We start from the raw sequence: 20,000 nt of genomic DNA, 5'->3' as shown, positions 1-20,000 counted from the left end.
CGATGGCCGACAGAGGGATGCTCACCTTGGGCTTCGACGACTGAGGACAGGGACACAACGACACGGTGGTCAGACAGCCGGAGGATGGAGTGCTTTCATCACTTAAGAACAGTACTTAGCATCGTGTAGCATCTTGTCCTAGCTATCTCCGATGTACACGGGGAATGGGTTAACCTAGCGATTGTCAGTGCTTGGCACTTGGTTCTATGAAACAACCGACAGCGATTTATTGTGGTTTCTCTTTCTTCTGACAAATGTACTTATTGTAAGTCGCTTTGGATAAAAGCGTCTGCTGAACGCCCTGAATGTAAATGTGTTTCGTGTTTCTGGGTGGATGTTTTAAGGGGTGTGACGTGGACTGAGATTGAGCTCCCTGTAGACGTGGTTGTTAATCCGGGTTGATTTGAATGCACGTCAGCAGAACATCGTTAGAGTGAAGACTGACTGCAGCGACCCTCCAACCCTCCTCATGTTATGATACACACAATCCTTGCTGTTTCAGTGATTCACTGCCTCTCTCGTCACCGTGACACTCCTGAAGAGACGGCATGAGTCACGGAGATCAATATTCTGTCGAGGAAGAAAGAGAGGGAGAGAGAGAGAAAGAGAGAGAGAGACGGAGAGAACCAATAGAGGAAAGAAGGACAAGAATGACCAAAATCTACAGAAAGAAGGAAGGAAAATAAAAAAGGAAAAGAAAAAGAGAGAGAGAGAGAGAGAGAGAGGAAGGAGGGGATGAGAGGGCAGAAGGGGAAGCTTTCTGCAGCTTATCTGCGGATCCGTCTGGAGAAACACACTCTTATCTTGATTTGCCGTGTAGTTGGCTGCCCTCCACGCCTCTAAACAGCGCGTGTCCCCAGAGTCGCCCTCACAGCCACTTCCTGCTCTAAACAGGATGCTCCCTGCTCGTCCGCGGTTGTCGTTCAGTGCTGCTGATGTGACTCTGGACCCTGAGGGCGCATTCACACTACATGCGTCCATCGACGGATCTCATTGACTTTGCATGGGGCGCTCTCGAAATGCATTGTGGGTCCGTCCGTTCGGTCGGCTCCGTGGCCTGCGTCAAAAAGTTCAACTTTTCAAGCAGCGACGGAGCCGTCGGCCAATCAGATCGCGGTTGTGCAAATACACTCCACGCGACTACTGGATCCATTTTGCAATAACAAGCAGGAAGAAGCAGGAGAAATCCGGCTGATCTATTGTATTTATATCCACACATCGGCTTTGTTAGCGGGAAGCGATTTGATTGGCTGCAGGCTGCGTCTACAAGGCTAGTCCCCTATACGTCAGACACGCCCTCAGTCATCCGTCGACGGACGCATGTCGTTGTGAACGTGGCGTGAGGGTACCACAGCGCCAGCCGGGTTAAAGGCTACTTGGATACATCTTAGAGAAAGCCTCCTTCCGGAACGATGCGATGCTATGAGTCATCTGGGAGTCGGACCACATCGGGGCACATGGCTAGCGTGCTAGTCCATAATGTAGTTCCGTACTCGTGAACGGAACTACATTACCCATTGCTAGCGTGCAAGTCCATAATGTAGTTCCGTACTCGTGAACAGAACTACATTACCCATTGCTAGCGTGCTAGTCCTGTGCTGTGTTCCATTATCCATACTGCCATGAGTACACTTAAACGTAGTACACTATCCGCACTCACTAAATGCGCTAATTTTCAGATGTCAGTGTTGTTCCAAATCGAATACTCCGTGGTGCACTGACCGGAAATTAAGATCACGACTGCCGCCGCTCCTCCCCCGCAATAAACATCCCGCTTTGAACGGTGAACTCTTTACGCCTAGCAGGTATAAAAAGTTATAAAAGCTATAAAAACTACAAAATGACTCTATTGATGAAGGTTATGTGGAAAATGCGCCGACTTTGGCTCAGCCTGGCTCCGCCCTCTTCCGCTACGTAGCTAAGATGGCTGCCGTTGAGTACGAAAAGTATTCATCGATCCACACTTCGCGGTTTGACCGTTTTGAGTCATTTCAGTACACTTATTTTCGCCCGATCTTAATTGGAACGCCCTACGTATTCAAACTAAGTATAGAAAGTACGGATAGTATGGATATTGGAACACAGCACTGGATGTAGTTCTATACCCATGAACAGAACTACATTACCCATTGTAGCGTGCTAGTCCATAATGTAGTTCTATACCCATGAACAGAACCTCATCACCCATTGCTAGCGTGCTAGTCCATAATGTAGTTCTTTACTTGTGAACAGAACTACATTACCCATTGTAGCGTGCTAGTCCATAATGTAGTTCTATACCCATGAACAGAACCTCATCACCCATTGCTAGCGTGCTAGTCCATAATGTAGTTCTTTACTTGTGAACAGAACTACATTACCCATTGTAGCGTGCTAGTCCTGGGTGTAGTTCTATATTCATGAACAGAACTACATTACCCATTGTAGCGTGCTAGTCCTGGGTGTAGTTCTATATTCATGAACAGAACTACATTACCCATTGTAGCGTGCTAGTCCTGGGTGTAGTTCTATAATGATGGGTGGATGGCCGGAGGAGCCAGGCGGGCTCTGCAGGCTCTCTGCTGCGTCATAATGCAGGGTACTGCTGGGGCGGAGAGCCACCTCCCGCCACCGGGCGCAGCGGCCAGATTGATGGCCCTGACAGGGACGGGGCCAGAGCCAGCCAGCCGTGAGCAGGCAGGAACCGGCTTTTACGACTGGGCTCCTAAGGAGCCCTGCCTCTGCATTATGAATGCGCTGATCTTCCGATCTGGTCGGACGGGGCAGGATGTTGCACAACGTTATGATGCGATCCTCTCCCTTTCCGTTTCTGTTCAGGCTTCTTCTCTTTGGTGTGAATGAGGATATGAAACCGAAGATTTGACGAAAAACAGTAAAACCTAAAATAACAACTGTACTTTCCACAGAATGTGATGGGGTGAGGACTTTGATATCTAGGAATCACCACCTCAGCTATTAAAATGACGCAGTATCTTGCGAGTGGACCGCGTGTGTCCGTGTTTTCATGTACCTTCAGTGACTCTGTTTACCGTAGTAGATATGAGCAGAGAGCTTTAGGGCAGGGGCAGCTAACACGGAGCCCACGGGAACCTGGTCGCCCTCAGGACATGTTCTAAACATCCACCGTGGAGCTCTGTGTAAAATGTGTATCTAACTGCTCTGATGTTCTTTTTGAATCAATAACACTTGGATTGAGGAAGGTTTGATGGCAATGACCATATTGAATCTAAAATAAAATAACACAAAATGTTTTATGACCTCTGACCTCCAGGCCCCAGAGCTCAAGGCTCCAGGGCTCAAGGCCCCAGGGCTCCAGGCCCCCAGGGCTCCAGGCCCCAGGGCTCCAGAGCTCCAGGGCTCCATGCCCCCAGGGCTCCAGGCCCCAGGGCTCCAGAGCTCCAGGGCTCCAGAGCCCCAGGGCTCCAGGCCCCCAGGGCTCCAGAGCCCCAGGGCTCCAGGCCCCCAGGGCTCCAGAGCTCCAGGGCTCCAGAGCTCCAGGCCCCCAGGGCTCCAGAGCTCCAGGGCTCCAGAGCTCCAGGCCCCCAGGGCTCCAGAGCTCCAGGCCCCAGGGCTCCAGAGCTCCAGGGCTCCAGAGCCCTGAGCCCTGGAGCCCCAGGGCTCCAGGCCTCAGGGCTCCAGGCCCCCAGGGCTCCAGGCCCCAGGGCTCCAGGCCCCAGGGCTCCAGAGCTCCAGAGCTCCAGAGCCCCAGGGCTCCAGGCCTCAGGGCTCCAGGCTCCAGGCCACGAGGCCCCAGTACTCCAGGACACTGGGCTCCACTCGAGACCCGGTCTCACCTTGGGCGGCACGTAGAACTCCAGGAAGAACTTGTCCCGCTCCTCCTCCCGCTTGGTCTTCCTCAGAAGCAGCCGGCACTTCAGCCACTGCGCCGCCCCCCCAACGCAGCTGCTGTCGTCGGCCACCATGTAGCGCAGCGCCCCCTCTCGCTGCACCTCCAGCAGCTCCGCCCGGTGGCCCCCCCGCGGCAGACGCAGCTTCTGGGCCCACCGCTCCCCGCCCGCCGCCGCCGCCTCCCCCCCGCCGTTGGCCCGCCGGGCCCCGGGGGGGGGGGTCGGCGTGGCGTCGGGCTCCGGCGAGGCGCGGCGGTGCCAGATCTCCTTCACGCCGTCCACCACGCAGAGGCTCATGTTGCGCAGCGAGAAGCCCTTCTTGAAGCGCGCCTTGGGGTGCGACACCGACACGTCCTCCGAGCTGCGGGACTGGCCCAGCGCCGGCGTCTTGTGGGGCACCTGGGGGCCCCGGGAGGAGGCCCCGCCCCCCAGGCTGTCCATGCTGTCCAGGGATTCGCTGGAGGCCCCGGCGTCCTTGCGGCGCTGGTAGGGGTCGTGGCCGTAGGACAGCGGGCAGCCCTGGATCCCCAGGAAGGGGACGATGCTGTACTTGGGCGGGGCCCCCTGGCCGTCCTCCCCGGGGGACGCGGCCCGGCTCTCCCGGGCCTGGCTCAGCGCCGCCGAGAAGCAGTCCAGGAAGTGCGCGGTGAAGTGCTGGGAGAAGCTGAGGTCGGCTCCGGGCGCGGCGTAGCAGGGGTTCTCCGCCAGGAAGCGCTGGAACTTGTGGGCGAAGTCAGAGGCGGAGGCGCGCGCGTGGAGCTCACAGAACTCCCGCCAGTCAGGCAGCGGGCAGGAGGAGAGGTCTGGGCTGCCCCCCGCTCCGTTCATCACTGGGCCATGGCCCCCAGCCGGGACCGCCTGGGGGGAGGGGCGCAGGGTCACATGTTAGGGTGGGGGCGCGGGAGCGACCAATGGACCGCTGGAAGCGGCTGTCATCTATGGCCGTCCTCATAGATGACCCCCGCACCGCAAGACTGAGGAACAGCTTTTTCCCAAAAGCAGTAGCCTCCAACAGCTGCTGCCCCGGTCCTCCACACACACACAGCATAACAGATCGGACTTGATCGGCACAATATGTACAGGGATCATTTTTAAGCTACATATCACTAATTATATGCATATATATTTATTTTTTTCTGTCTTTGTGTCATTGTCTTATTTGTCATTGTCTTCTTGTGCCTTTTTTCGTTCTGCTATTTATACATTTAAACACTAACTGCTGCTAGAGAGTTCCAAACTGTATTTCGTTGTGTATTACAATGACAAATAAACTCCTTGGACCTTGAGTGATTTGTGAACCGTCCCGTTACTGTCCCCCCCGATCCCCCCCGATCCCCTCCCCCTCGGTGGCATCCAGCGGTCAGCACATCCCGCCTCTCACTGGGCGGCGACGAGGCAAACCCGCGTCAAATTCCATCACATCGCCAAGGAAACAGCTCTACCGCAGAGCTCCGCACAAACAAACAAGAAGAACTCCCCATCCCTGACCATCCATCACAGTGACCGATGGAGCTGCACCACCTCAGAGGGGCTGATGGTGATTGGCTCGGCACTGACGCCATGTTCTGTCTCCTGTGGGGTCTCAGCCAACAGTCAGGGGCCAACAGTCTGGGGGCCAACAGTCTGGGGGCCAACAGTCTGGGGGCCAACAGTCTGGGGGCCAACAGTTTGGGGGCCGACAGTCTGGGGGCCAACAGTCTGGGGGCCAACAGTCTTGGGGCCAACAGTCTGGGGGCCAACAGTCTGGGGGCCGTAAGGCAGCGATGTCAGCCCCTCTGTTCCAGCTAGCCTGGGAAGGTGGGGTTGCAGTGTTGCCAATGCGGTTCTACCCAATAAGAACACTGCGTTTCCTTTTATACTTTAGCCCTTCATGTTTGAGTGGTTTGGGTAGCGCTTCTCTGACACACAGAGTTACTGTACCTTGTGAGGCCTCCCTGAGTCTCAACAAACCAGGTTGTTACCAGGACGACCGTGAAGGCAGTGTTCCAAGTCTGTCCCTGTAGAGATATATGGATGTACTGTACACAGACATACTCCAATACCACTGGTCATTTGACGGAGTCCAAAGTCATCCGGTGCTAAGCTCTCTGTTGAACCATAACCCTTTCTTTTTTTGCTGGCTCTGCGTCCTCCCGGCTGTGAGTGGCAGGAGTCAACGAGCGTTACGTGATCTCAAGCCGTTCCCCATTCAGCAGAAACACCAGCAGGATCTGCCCTGACCACACCTCGCTCAAACTAACACTACCGGCATTCCGCCCAGAACAGGAAGCGATCCTCCAGCTCAATGAAGTGTGAGTTACACACACAACCTAACAAACACCCAAACACACACACACACAAACACATGTACACGCACACACACACACACACACAAATACACACACACGCACACACAGATGTACATACAGACACACACAGATGTACACACACACACACGCACACACAGATGTACACACACACACACACAAACACACAGATGAACATACACAAACACATACACACACATACACACAAACACACATACACACATCTAAACACACACACAGGTGTACACACACACACACACAGATGTGCACACACACACACAGATGAACATACACAAACACATACACACAAACACACACACATATACACACATCTAAACACACACACAGATGTACACACATGCACACACAGATGTACACACACACACACACACACAGATGTACAAACACAAACACATACACACACACACACACACACACACACACAAACACACACGCACACAGTCAGTCAGCATGAAACTGAAGCCACGGAACAGAGAGGAAGTGAGCAGTGTGTGAACCATCACACGTAGGACAGAGTGCCAGGACTAGGGCTGGGCGATAAGGACCAAAATTCATATCTCGATATCTTCGATATTCTATAGCAGAATATCGATATAAGGTAAATGTCGGCTCCGCGCGCCGATTTACCATTACTATTCCTACCGTTCGGAATTGAATACAGTTTGATGGTTGCATAAACCGTGGACTAGACACTGCCTCCGCCTCGTATTTGAGAACATTATAATATATAATATCAAGGCCGAAAGCTGTGTGCGCCTCCGAAATATTATGAATGTAACGACTGCGTGGGGGCGGGGCGTTGTAAGGTTTCTTGTTTATGTTTTATGTTTGGGTCTTGCGGTGTGAGAAACCTTTAAGTTAGTTACTGTGGAGTTACCGTTATTACTATACCTACCTACCGTTTGGTAATTCGTCAGACACCTTATATCCAAACCATTTCCATACTATGGAGCCGCTGTGTGTGTGAGCCGGAGGCAGAGCGGGAGAGACATAAGCAGAGTTACGAAATAGCAGGCGGCAGGCGCGGTTCGAAGCTGCTGTTATTTGCAACAAATGTGTTGTAATTTCAAAGTAAATTAAATGATACCGATGCTGACGATGTGGTCTCGTTCCATATCGCGTTTGAAAAAATATCGATATATTTTGAATATCGATATATCGCCCAGCCCCAGCCTGTACGGACTACAAGTAGTAGACAGAACCTGTGTGTGTGTGTGTGTGTGTGTGTCTGTGTGTGTGTGTGTGTGTGTGTGTGTGAGGTCGTGAAGGCGGAGAATAGTGAGAAGTCGTGTGTGTGCTCCAGAGAACAGCTGCTCAAACAATCAGTGTGTCTGCGTGCATGTGTGTGTGTGTATGTATGTGAATGCGTGTGTGTGTGTGTGTGTGTGTGTGTGTGTGTTTGTGTGTGCAGGTAGACAACACAGAAGAAACATGAATGAGAAGTTGAGAGCACAGCTGTTGAATGAGGAGCGACACACACACACACACACACACACACACACACACCGTGCGTGTGTGTGCGTGTGTGCGTGTGTGCTTGTGTGCGTGTGTGCGTGCAGACGAGACAGGAGGAAGATGAATGAGGCCCTGAGAGTGACACCCACTCCAGGCCCGGGTGGGGGTCCCGGACTACAGCCCGTCACCAGGAAGACCCGGGCCACGCCCCCCACCCACCCCCATCCCATGAAAGCCTTGTCCTTTTAACCTCCGTTCTGCACCCCCTGATCTCCACAATCTGCTGTAAGTATCTCCCACTGCTTCCCCCCCCCGCCCAGGGGAGTGCGGCTGATATCTCCGTCAGATGGTGGGGTTGTGTCTGTAAGCTGAGCAGGGAGGGGGGAGAGGAAGGAGACATTGTTTTTGTGTGTTCGATGCGTGTGTGTCTGTGTGTATGTGTGTCTGCATGTGGGTGTGTATATATGTGTGTGTGTGTGTGTGCGTGTGTGTTTGTCTGTGCGTGTGTGTGTGTGTGTCTGTGCGTGTGTGTGTGTGCATGCGTGTGTGCGTTCGTGTGTCCGTGTGACTGCGTGTGGTTGTATATATGTGTGTGTGTGTGTGTGTGTGTGTGTGCGTGCGTGCACTAGGTCCTGCCTGTCATCCAGAGGTGGGACTCGGAGCAGAGCCGATGCAGACCGCACGCTCATCCTGTTCGTTGTGCGCTGTGTGTTGTGTGTTGAGCGCCCTACGAGTTCTCGATGCAACGCAACATACCCATGTACCAGGTGACACGCATGGAAGCACACATGCACACATGCACACGCATTCAGATACACACATACACACACATAAACATACATAAACACATATAGTACAGGCACATACATAAACACACATACAGGCACATACATAAACACACACACATGCATAGAAGCGCACACACACACACGGACACGCACACACACACACACACAATATAACATACACGCTCACACATGCACGCAAGCACATACAGACACACATGCACATATTATAACACATGCACGCGTACACACACACACACACACACACACACACACACTAGGGGCAGAGGGCCAGCAGTGCGTCCCCCCTAGAGGATGCAGTCCGGGAGCTCGCTGTCTAAGATTAGCCGCTCCAGTCATGTGTCCGACTGCAGCAGCAACAGCAGCTTCCTGCCCCCCCTCCCTGCCCCCCGCAACACGCCACCCCCCACCGTGTTTAAGCCTCGCCACTCAATTACCGTCGTATAGGCTTCAAACGCGGCATTAATTAACCATGCGCCGGCCTCCGCAGCGCCGCGGCTACGTGGAGACGCTAGCTGAGTGCTCCTTATTCAACACTTTGGGACGTCAACGCTGTGCACGATGAGGAGCGTCTGCAGGCTCAGAGGCGCCTGCCGGGCCCTACGCCTCCCCCACGCCGGCGCGTTGAGGATGCCACCGCGTGTGAACACACACGCCAGCATTCAGCCACGCCCTCCCGAGTCAGACCGATTCAGAGCGTAATCAGGGCATCAGGGCGTCAGAGGAGAGGACTGCGGCAGGTCAGCAATAAGAGTTCTGACTTCAAGATGCGGTGGTCTGAGTTGAGCCTACGTCTCTTGTTCCCAGCGCGTCATCAGAGAGCCCGGTCCACCTGGGAACAGGCCTGACGTCTGTCCTGACGTCTGTCCTGCTAGTCCGCAGGGTCACGGGTCAAGGGTCACAGGGAAAGGTCAAAGTGCAACCGACTGAAGAGAAGTCAAGAAGGAGTTTGCAAACATGAAAGGATGTGAAGTTTGTATATGTTTGGGTGTGTGCGTGTGTGTGTGTGTGTGTGTTTGACAGATAGAGATGAGAACTTCCATGGCAGATAGCTCTGGGTCTGGTCAGGAGATAGAGAAAGACGATAAGGTTCTCCATGCGTGTGTATGTGGTATGTGTGTTTGTGTATACATATGTATGTGTGTGTGTGTTTGTATACGTGTGTGTGTGTGTGTGTGTGTGTGTAGGGTTGTGTGTGTGTGTGTGTGTGTGTGTAGGGTTGTGTGTGTGTGTGTGTGTGTGTGTGTGTGTGTGTGTGTGTGTGTGCGTAGCAGGACAGGGAGGGAGAACAGACAGACACGCCTCCGCTGTTAGAACCTCTGCTCATCATGGCGACCTTTGACCTGTGGCCTTGATAACCTCGCCTCGCCCCCCCCCCCCCCCCCCATTGGTGCAGGGGAGGAACCAGACCTCCAATGAGCTCTCCTCATACTTTAAAGGTCATGATAGCAGACAGACAGGCAGGCAGACCATCAGACAGACAGAGAGACAGGCTGGCAGACAGGCAGGCAGAGAGACAGACAGAGAGACAGACTGGCAGACTGAGACAGAGAAAGACAGGCAGGCAGACAGACAGAGAGCCAGACAGAGAGACAGGCAAAGAGAGACAGACAGCAGACTGGCGGACTGAGCCAGAGACAGACAGGCAGGCAGGCAGACAGACAGAGACAGAGATAGACTGACGACTCCATCACTCTGCCAGAGTGGAGACACACACGTACACAAGCACACACACACGCCAGAGTAGAGATACACACATGCACACAAGCTAATACAATCCCACCTGAGCAGCGCTGATAAGACGGCCGCGTGCCGGGCATGACTGTGGCTCCTCTACCATTTAAATTACACGCACACACACACTCACACACGTACACACGCACACACGCACACACACACACGCACGCGTACACACGCACACGCACTAACACACGCACACGCACACCACTTGTTCCCAGGCTTAATACAGGTCAGTAGCGTGTCGCTCCCTTAACGGGTGTAAATATTGCATATTATAAATATATTAGATTATATATTGTATAATATATATATATTGTATATGCTGATAACGGAGCCAGGGGGAGACGCATTCCACCGCTGGTTCCCCTAACTCCCCCCCCCAGGTGTAACTCATCCCCAGGGCCCCGGACGAGGAGCAGGGGACTTGGAGCAGCAGGGGTGCGGGGGATGGAGGGGGCGGGGTGGTGATTCACAGACTGCGGGGGAGTCGCCTTCCTCCGTCTCCTTATCAACATCCATTCTCATTCTAATTTAAACTGGACGCAATAGGCTGAAACGTACGACGTTATCTAAACGGGTAGATTCAACCGCGCACCTGTCGTATAACAACACAAAAATGTCCGACATCTCTCGTCGGAAGGTCCAATATCTGAGCTAATATTCGGTCCGATAAGGTAAGCCTGCTGGGTTTCATATAACGGCGGTACGACAAGGTAAGCCTGCTGGGTTTCATATAACGGCGGTGCGACCTTCCTCTGCTGCTTCCGTTTACTGAATGAGAGGCAGCGGCTCGGCAGCTGAATGACTGAGAGACGCGACGCGTTCTCCAATCACAATGAATGGGAGCGTACAGGCCGACCACATCAACACGGCGTACTGGAGATCACAGTACACAAACACACACACGCGCGCGCACACACACACACACGCCCGAGAGGTCTTAATTAGTTCAGCCGTTGCTGTTTTGACTGTCCAGTATTAACTCCCTGAAGGCTATTAAGTGGATTATCAGAAAGCCCCTAACGACCCCCATCTCAGCTTCTCGTGCAGCGCCTCCACACACGACACAAAGACGAGATGAGTCCCGTTGGTTAAAGGCCTCCTAACGTCCTGTTAATAACGTCCTATTATTAACGTCTTGTTAATAACGTCCTATTGCTAGTGTACTTTTACTAACGTCCTATTACTAACGTCCTATTATTAGTGTCCTGTTACTAACGTCCTGTTACTAACGTCCAATAACTGATGTCGTACATCGAGCCTCCCTTGTTTTGGTGTCAGCATCTTCTCGCGCGCCAGCCGGCTGGATGCTCCGTTACCAAGGAGAAGCTCTCCTCAGCACCGGGAGGCGAACGGCTCGTTATCCTCGACCCGGCGTCTACATCCCTCCGCGTAAAGAAAGGCGCCTTGCGACTGCATACGGGCAACAATGAAACAGATGTGGCCCAACATGTACGCGCAATACGAGCGCCTAGCGAACACGATGATCGGCGGAGTGATGATGAGCAAGCAGCGGGCGGTGCTCACCTCAATGCAGGGCTCGTCTCATGGCTCCGTCGGGCTGTGCTCCGGTGCTGCGGACGGGAGTCTAGTGAGGACTAGACCGCATCAGGGGCTCCTCTGCACGGCTGTGCCCACGGCGGGCCCTCGCTGGGAGCCCGGTTACGTGTGATGTCGGACAGACTGGAGCTGCTATTCGGAGACACTGCCCTCCTGGTCGGCGTGGTGGTGCGGTGAACACACAGTGTCTATGTGAACGTGAGGGTGTCACTCGGAGCTATATAACAGCAACCATGGTCGCTCTTAAAGGGGCCGCGTCCCCTTTACGTTTTGGGCCCTTCCCTCCTCCCCTCTTGGAACGAGCCGATACCAACCAATCATTGATGAGGGGACCGCTCACGTGACCTTCAGCGATGAGTGGACCGCTCACGTGCCATTTCTGGACCATGTGAAAAAATAAGTACATTCACTAAATACAGTAAAACGAAAGTGAAATATAACGAAAGTGAATGAATGAAAAAGTAAATCCATATAAATCCTATACATGACTAATGTGATAAAGAGGACAAAATAGTAAGCCCCCCTACCCACCCACCAATTCCCACTCAATTACACGCACACACACACACACACACACACACACACACACACACACACACTCAATTACACAAACGCACACCATACAGACACACAAACACACATCCCCTATCCCCCCCCCCCGGTCGTAAACAGGCCTCAGGTGGGCCACCAGGTGGGGGCGTGGCTACGTGTGGTTTGGTTGTGCGTACACCTAACCAGATTTCTAACGCGGCTCAACAATGTTTAGCGGGGGGGCAAAGCGTTGTCATGGGAGACGTGGAAAAACAATGTTTTGAGGAGCATTGGTCGAGGTACATCGGCGTTCATCTCTCATCTCAGAGTGATGGGGTATCACCAACACAAAGTCCCATGATGCATTTTGGTCTACGAGTGCTAAGTATTGTTTTTAAGTGCCAGGACGCGCAGCATACAATAAGTGCGTAAGTGAGTGTGTGTGTGTGTGTGGGGTGGGGCTTTGCAGAGTCCAGGTGAACTCTGAACAGGTGTGTCTTGAGTCTTTTATGGAAGCTGGGGAGCGACCCTGCGGTCCTGACGTCGGCAGGGAGCTCGTTCACCACTGACTGGGAGCCAGACGCCTGGAAGAGGCCTCTGGGTCTGACGGACGGCTTTACGAGGGCCTGTCTCCATCAAAGCCTGTTCCGCCCTTCACGGTGGTCCGCTGATCAGAGAGGGGACCCCCAGAGGCATACATTCTGAATGGACCTTTAGTTTGTAAAGTGTTACCACGGAGATGAATTTGCTCTGTGCTGCCGGCTGAAATCGGTTGACAGTTTAGAACGTCTACGATGGGACGTCTGACTTTATATCAAAACTACATTATGAGGATGGTTTCTATGATGAAAACTTTGTAAAAGTTGACTTGTGGCACAGTGTATCCACAGTGGAACCCAGGTGGCTGATGGGGGTTGTAGTTCTTGAGGGTATTTTATGGTGCCACGTTCCCGCAACGCAATGACCACGCAGACGCTTCGACGCAGTCTTGAACTTTTATGGTTCTGCGTGGGGTTTTAGTAAGCGGACCAATCACAGCCCTTGCTGCTAAAGCTTACTATTTTTGGGAGGCGCACATCTGGCCCTTGCGGTGGACGCAAGGAGGGTACGCAAGGACGTAGGGGGTCCGTAACCCCCTTGCGTTGCGGGAACGTAGAACCATGAAAAGCCTTTTAGACTGACCAGTGATGCAAACAGAGTTTTAAAAGACCCTAGTCCCTAGCCCACCCTCAACAACCCACCTCTCTCTCTCTGTCTCTCTGTCTCCCTGCCTCTCTCTCTCTCCCTCTCTCTCTCCCTCCCTCACACCCCTCTCTCTCTCTCTGTCTCCCTGTCTCTCTCTCTCTCTCTCTCTCTCTCTCTCTCTGGCATTCTCTCTCTGTCATTCTCTCTCTCTCTCTCTCCCTCTCTCTCTCCCTCCCTCACACCCCTCTCTCTCTCTCTCTCTCTCTCTCTCTGGCATTCTCTCTCTGTCATTCTCTCTCTCTCTCCCTCTCTCTCTCTCTCCCTCCCTCACACCCCTCTCTCTCTCTGTCTCTCTCTCCCTGTCTCCCCCTCTCTCTCTCTCTGGCATTCTCTCTCTGTCATTCTCTCTCTCTCCCTCTCTCTCTCTCTCCCTCCCTCTCCCTCTCTCTCTCTCTCTCTCTCTCTCTCTCTCCCCCCCCCCTCTCTCTCTCTCTCTCTCTCTCCCCCCCCCCCCCCTCTCTCTCGGTCTCTCTCTCTCTCTCGGTCTCTCTCTCTCTCTCTCTCTCTCTCTCTCATTGATCCGCAGACACTTCCTGCCGGAAAGATGATTCGCAAGCAGGAGTCTCCGGGGAGGGATTGGGGGGGTCACAGAGGGGTTTGGATGGGGGCTGGGTTGGGGGGTTAATGGCTGGAGCATGCTGGCAACATGCAGCCTTCTTCTTTGGTGGAAGTCATCGATCAAGACTTCAAATGTACATCACAGGAAAACATCAAACAGCCGGGGTCGCTGGTGGTGTGTGTAGTGGAGTGTGTGTGTGGTGGAGGGGGGTTAGTGTGTGTGTGGTTGGTTGGAGGATGGGAGTGTTATGTGTGTGTGTGTGTGTGTGTGTGTGTATACAGTATGTGTGTGTATATGTGTTCTTTATGTGTGTGAATATGACTGTGTTTGTGTGTGTGTGTATACAGTATGTGTGTGTGTGTCTGTGTGTGTATACAGTATGTGTGTGTGTGTGTGTGTGTGTGTGTGTGTGTGTGTGTGTGTGTGTGTGTGTGTGTGTGTGTGTGTGTGTGTGCGGCGGAAGCAGAGAGCTGGGGTTCGGGGAAGGTTTTTAAAGAGGTGGAAGGAGAGGGGTCGCTATATCTAATATATCTAAAATATAAGTTAGATATACCATCTAATATTAGATCGTACATTACAAACATACAATCTAATCTCTCTTGTAATCCATCTCTCCCTCCAGGTCTGGCAGGTCTAGACCTGTAGGGTCTAGAGTCTAGACCCTACAGGTCTAGACTCTAGACCTGTAGGGTCTAGAGCTATAGGGTCTAGACCCTATAGGTCTAGACCCTGTAGGGTCCAGGTCTGTAGGGACTAGACCCTACAGGTCTACACCCTATAGGTCTAGACCCTACAGACCTGGACCCTACAGGTCTAGACCTATAGGGTCTAGACCTGTAGGGTCCAGGTCTGTAGGGACTAGACCCTACAGGTCTACACCCTATAGGTCTAGACCCTACAGACCTGGACCCTACAGGTCTAGACCTATAGGGTCTAGACTTGTAGGGTCCAGGTCTGTAGGGACTAGACCCTACAGGTCTACACCCTATAGGTCTAGACCCTACAGACCTGGACCCTACAGGTCTAGACCTGTAGGGTCTAGACCTATAGGGTGTAGACCTGTAGGGTCTAGACCTGTAGGGTCTAGTCCCTACAGACCTGGACCCTACAGGTCTACACCCTATAGGTCTAGACCCTACAGACCTGGACCCTACAGGTCTACACCCTATAGGTCTAGACCCTACAGACCTGGACCCTACAGTTCTAGACCTGTAGGGTCTAGACCTATAGGGTGTAGACCTGTAGGGTCTAGACCTGTAGGGTCTAGTCCCTACAGACCTGGACCCTACAGGTCTAGACCCTATAGGTCTAGACCCTACAGACCTGGACCCTACAGGTCTAGACCTGTAGGGTCTAGACCTATAGGGTGTAGACCTGTAGGGTCTAGACCTGTAGGGTCTAGTCCCTACAGACCTGGACCCTACAGGTCTACACCCTATAGGTCTAGACCCTACAGACCTGGACCCTACAGGTCTAGACCTGTAGGGTCTAGACCTATAGGGTGTAGACCTGTAGGGTCTAGACCTGTAGGGTCTAGTCCCTACAGACCTGGACCCTACAGGTCTAGACCCTATAGGTCTAGACCTGTAGAGTCCAGGTCTGTAGAGTCTAGACCTGGACTCTACAGACCTGGACCTGGTTGCAGCGTTAGGCGTCCTAACCCTACAGGGATCACTGAGACCACCTGGATTAGCCGACAGGCTGTCAGTCCCTGACCCTCGACCTACCATCATGTCTGCTACAGAGCTAGCAAGGTAGTGTGTGTGTGTGTGTGTGTGTGTGTGTGTGTGTGTGTGTGTGTGTGTGCGTGTGCGATGATGTCATCAGAGCCCCTCGGTGGCAGTGCTGAAGATAGCTCAGTAAACCACACTGTCAACAACAACAACAACAACAACGCAGGGAGAAGCACAGGAAGTACCCCCCCTCTCCCCCCCCGGAGAGACGGATCCATTTGCCCCTGTGTGTGTGTGTGTGTGTGTGTGTGTGTGTGTGTGTGTGTGTGTGTGTGTGTGTGTGTGTGTGTTCCACCCCCTCCTCCATACGGCCGCCATCTTCACACGCCCACACGTGTGAAGACGTGTTTAGTTAAAGAGTATGAATATTTATTGTCATTAATTGACTTCTCTTAAGCAAACATATATTTACATATTAAGGCTGTGGCCAGCTCTGAGGTCACCGAGTCTCAACCTTGGTGTTTCATTTCCTACACAAAAATATAACTGAAAAAAATAAAATATATCGATTTTTTAATTTATCATAATTCTTTTAATTAAAACTATCTGCTCTATATTACAGTATAATCAGAAGTTGAATACGTTTACACCACACACACAAAGACACAAAACCTAACATTTAAATAAAAGTATTTTTGCTAATTCTAGATGATGAGTTTGTGTTTAGTGTACAGCTTGGGTTGTGTTTAAAGTTTGATTGTTGCTATGAATTTTGCTCGTCCACAAATGCAATGAATAAGCTCCACTAAAATAAAAACCTCTTGACCCCCCTGGTCCCCGACCCCGGCCGGGGTGAAGGGGTTAACAGAAGCCTCCGTGGTGAAGGGGTTAACAGGAGCCTCCGTGGTGGAGGGGTTAACAGAAGCCTCCGTGGTGAAGGGGTTAACAGGAGCCTCCGTGGTGGAGGGGTTAACAGAAGCCTCCATGGTGAAGGGGTTAACAGGATCCTCCGTGGTGAAGGGGTTAACAGAAGCCTCCGTGGTGGAGGGGTTAACAGGATCCTCCGTGGTGAAGGGGTTAACAGAAGCCTCCGTGGTGAAGGGGTTAACAGAAGTCTCTGTGGTGGAGGGGTTAACAGAAGCCTCCGTGGTGAAGGGGTTAACAGAAGCCTCCGTGGTGGAGGGGTTAACAGAAGCCTCCGTGGTGAAGGGGTTAACAGGAGCCTCCGTGGTGAAGGGGTTAACAGGAGCCTCCGTGGTGAAGGGGTTAACAGAAGCCTCCGTGGTGAAGGGGTTAACAGAAGCCTCCGTGGTGAAGGGGTTAACAGAAGCCTCCGTGGTGGAGGGGTTAACAGGAGCCTCCGTGGTGAAGGGGTTAACAGAAGCCTCCGTGGTGGAGGGGTTAACAGAAGCCTCCGTGGTGAAGGGGTTAACAGGAGCCTCCGTGGTGAAGGGGTTAACAGGAGCCTCCGTGGTGAAGGGGTTAACAGAAGCCTCCGTGGTGAAGGGGTTAACAGAAGCCTCCGTGGTGAAGGGGTTAACAGAAGCCTCCGTGGTGGAGGGGTTAACAGAAGCCTCCGTGGTGAAGGGGTTAACAGAAGCCTCCGTGGTGAAGGGGTTAACAGAAGCCTCCGTGGTGAAAGGGTGCAGGGAGGATACATCGCTGTGGTGCTCCTGCCCGGAGCTTCGTTCAGTAGATGATGGTGATTCATCTCTACAGCCCCCCCCCCATCCTCTCCTCACAAGGAGGGGGAGGAGAGTCTCCCCAGGAGGGTGAGGGGTGTCCGACAGGGCTGGAGGGAGGGAGGGAGGGAGGAGAGGGAGGGAGAGAGAGCGAGAGACTTTGGTTCCTGGCCATGATTGGCTGAGCCGGGGCCACGAGTGTTCCAAGCACACAGCCTGGCACAGCCAATCGGAGTGCAGTGAGCCTTCAGCATGGAGCCACCTGACAGAGGAGGCCTGTTTCCATAGCAACACCTCCGGGGGGGCGGTGGATGAGGTGATGGGGGGGGGCGGAAGAGCAAGAAAGAGTGTGAGAGAGTTCACCGAGTTTCTAAGGAAGACGAGAAATAGTATACACTTGCGTGGGAGAAGTGTGCGTGTGCGCGGACACACATGCACACACATTCAGCGATCCCTCCTCCGGGTCCCACGCCCACACCCCCTCTGTGTCCGCGGTCTCCACGCAACCAGCCGAGCTGCAGTCAGAGGCGCTCGGAAGCGGAGCGGAGCGCGGCGTGAATGGGGCGCCGCTCAGTGAATGTGCTGAATGACATCCTCCCCGACGCCGGGAAACCAGCGGACAGAGAGAGTTGTGAATGGAGGACGTGTGGTCAGATGTTGGACCTGCAGAGACACTGGGTGCCCAGCAGGTGGAGGAGAGCTTATGTAACTCGGCAATAACAGCCCCGGGTTCTACACTATGAGGGAAATATTCATCTTTATGAAGCAAAGTGATATTAAAGGAACGGGTGGTATAGCTGCAGTTTAGGTTGCGGTTTCAACACGGTATGAGGTTGTTTTTTAAGGACTTCTTTAAGGAACATCCTGACAAAATCAGGTTTTATTCGGATCAATACTTATTTTTCTAACCCAAAACTTCACACGTGTAATTTCGTTGCATAACACTTCCAAAAGATAAGATAGTTACAGAAGTTTTCTCAATCAGTGAGATCACAAGTGTGTGTTTGTATTTGTGTCTGTGTGAGAGTGTATAATAGTCTGTCTGTGTTTGTGTGTCTGTGTGTGTGTAATTGTGTGTTTGTGTAATTGTGTATGGGTATGTTTATATATTAGTCCGTCTGTGTGTTTGTAAATGTGTGTGTGTCTATGTGCGTGTGTGTATGTGTGTTTATATTAGTCTGTCTGTGTGTGCAATTGTCTGTTTGTGTGTCGTGTCTGTAATTCTGTGTGTTTTCATATGCGCCTGCGACAGTGCTCCAGTCAGAAGGTCCTCCCCTGCCCTAATGAGGCTGCAGCTCGGTAGAGCCCGCCTCCAATCAGAGGCAGCCTCCAATCAGAGGCAGCCTCCAATCAGAGGCAGGGGGCGCTGTGGTCGGGGTCAGAGGGAGCCACTCAATAATAAAACATGACGCTGGTGTCCTCTGCTGCAGCCGGACCTCCGAGCTGAACCCGGTACAGGCAGACCCTCCACGTCCGGCCGTCCTCCAATCAGCGACGCAGCAGACCGGTCCAATGGAAACCGTGGCAACGCAACATCAAAGGGCATCCATTCAAGACACAACCACACACACCACCGTGGTGTGTGTGTGTGTCTGTGTGTTGTCTCAATAACACCCCCCCCCCCCCATAGGATATTCATCAGTCAGGACATCCACCTAAAGCTCACACAAACCCCGCCCCTCCAACAACCACACACATTTCATTGGTCCAGAAATAAATGTCCATTGTGCTGTGAAGGAAGATCACATCTTGGAGTTTATTTGATGCTCTTTATTGGATATATATTAAAGCAAAGCCCTTGAACGGTTAGTAGACAATGCAGCATGCACAGAATATAAGAAGAATATATAGTATATAGAGAATAACCATTGGTTTAGCTTAAGGCTCACTCACCAACCACTTCCCTAATAACCTCTGAACTATACTATGGTCAACATAACACACCCTTATGCATCGTTATTGATTAATAATGTTTAATACGCGTGATTATATCTGCCTGCCTTCTGACAGTGATGACAGATTGGGCCTGAAGCATAGCCATGTTGAAGCTTTGAGGAAAAGCAGGATTTCTTTAGGTGTAGGCCTACACTGTCTTACTCCTCTTTATAGGAAGTATACCCACAATTTCTATTTTGTATATTGAATAAACCCTTACTCAGATCTCTCTTACTCTGACCACAAAACAATCCCATAGCAATAACCGTTTATACTAATCATTTCTTGAAATCAACTATAGTACTCAGATATTCATTCCAGTAATAATCTGAGAATATGATTAAAATTGGTCCCCTGAATCCACACATTAATCATCTAATTTCATATAATCCCATGAGATTGCCTCTCAACATTAATTTAACCTCCGTGGATTAGAGATGACCCCTGCGGTCCACACAAATCAACGGGGGGCGGTGGAACCGTTCAACCCTTCTGGATAATAATTAAATGTAATCGACTGCCCCCTAGTGGGTCACACGGGGTAGTACAGCAACAAGCGCCGCCAAAGCTTCGTTAAATGGAGAGAGGATACCAACTCAAACGTCATCCACTACAAGCATGTTCCCCTTCTGCTTCTGG

At 52.2% G+C, this 20,000-nt stretch overlaps 1 protein-coding gene across 1 annotated transcript in view; it reads right to left on the bottom strand.

The window, feature by feature from the left end:
* The window catches only part of sh2b2 (SH2B adaptor protein 2), a gene marked incomplete at its 3' end in the record, with an annotated part of 19,042 nt that extends 7,139 nt beyond the window's left edge, over window positions 1–11,903 (bottom strand). The window contains exons 1-3 of the mRNA XM_079731986.1: window positions 11,704–11,903; window positions 3,795–4,706; window positions 1–40 (exon numbers count right to left, since the gene is read on the bottom strand). The exon at window positions 1–40 is cut by the window's left edge and continues 62 nt beyond it. Coding sequence (XP_079588112.1) covers window positions 1–40; window positions 3,795–4,676 — 922 coding nt within the window. The 5' untranslated portion in view covers window positions 4,677–4,706; window positions 11,704–11,903. The remainder of the gene's footprint in view (window positions 41–3,794; window positions 4,707–11,703) is intronic.
* Window positions 11,904–20,000: the final 8,097 nt, after the last annotated feature.

The sequence above is a fragment of the Pollachius pollachius genome (assembly GCF_949987615.1).
Source record: "Pollachius pollachius genome assembly, chromosome: 3".
Classification (NCBI taxonomy): Eukaryota; Metazoa; Chordata; class Actinopteri; order Gadiformes; family Gadidae; genus Pollachius; species Pollachius pollachius.
The sequence above is the reverse complement of the archived record's forward strand: the minus strand, read 5'-3'. Positions and strand labels throughout refer to the sequence as shown.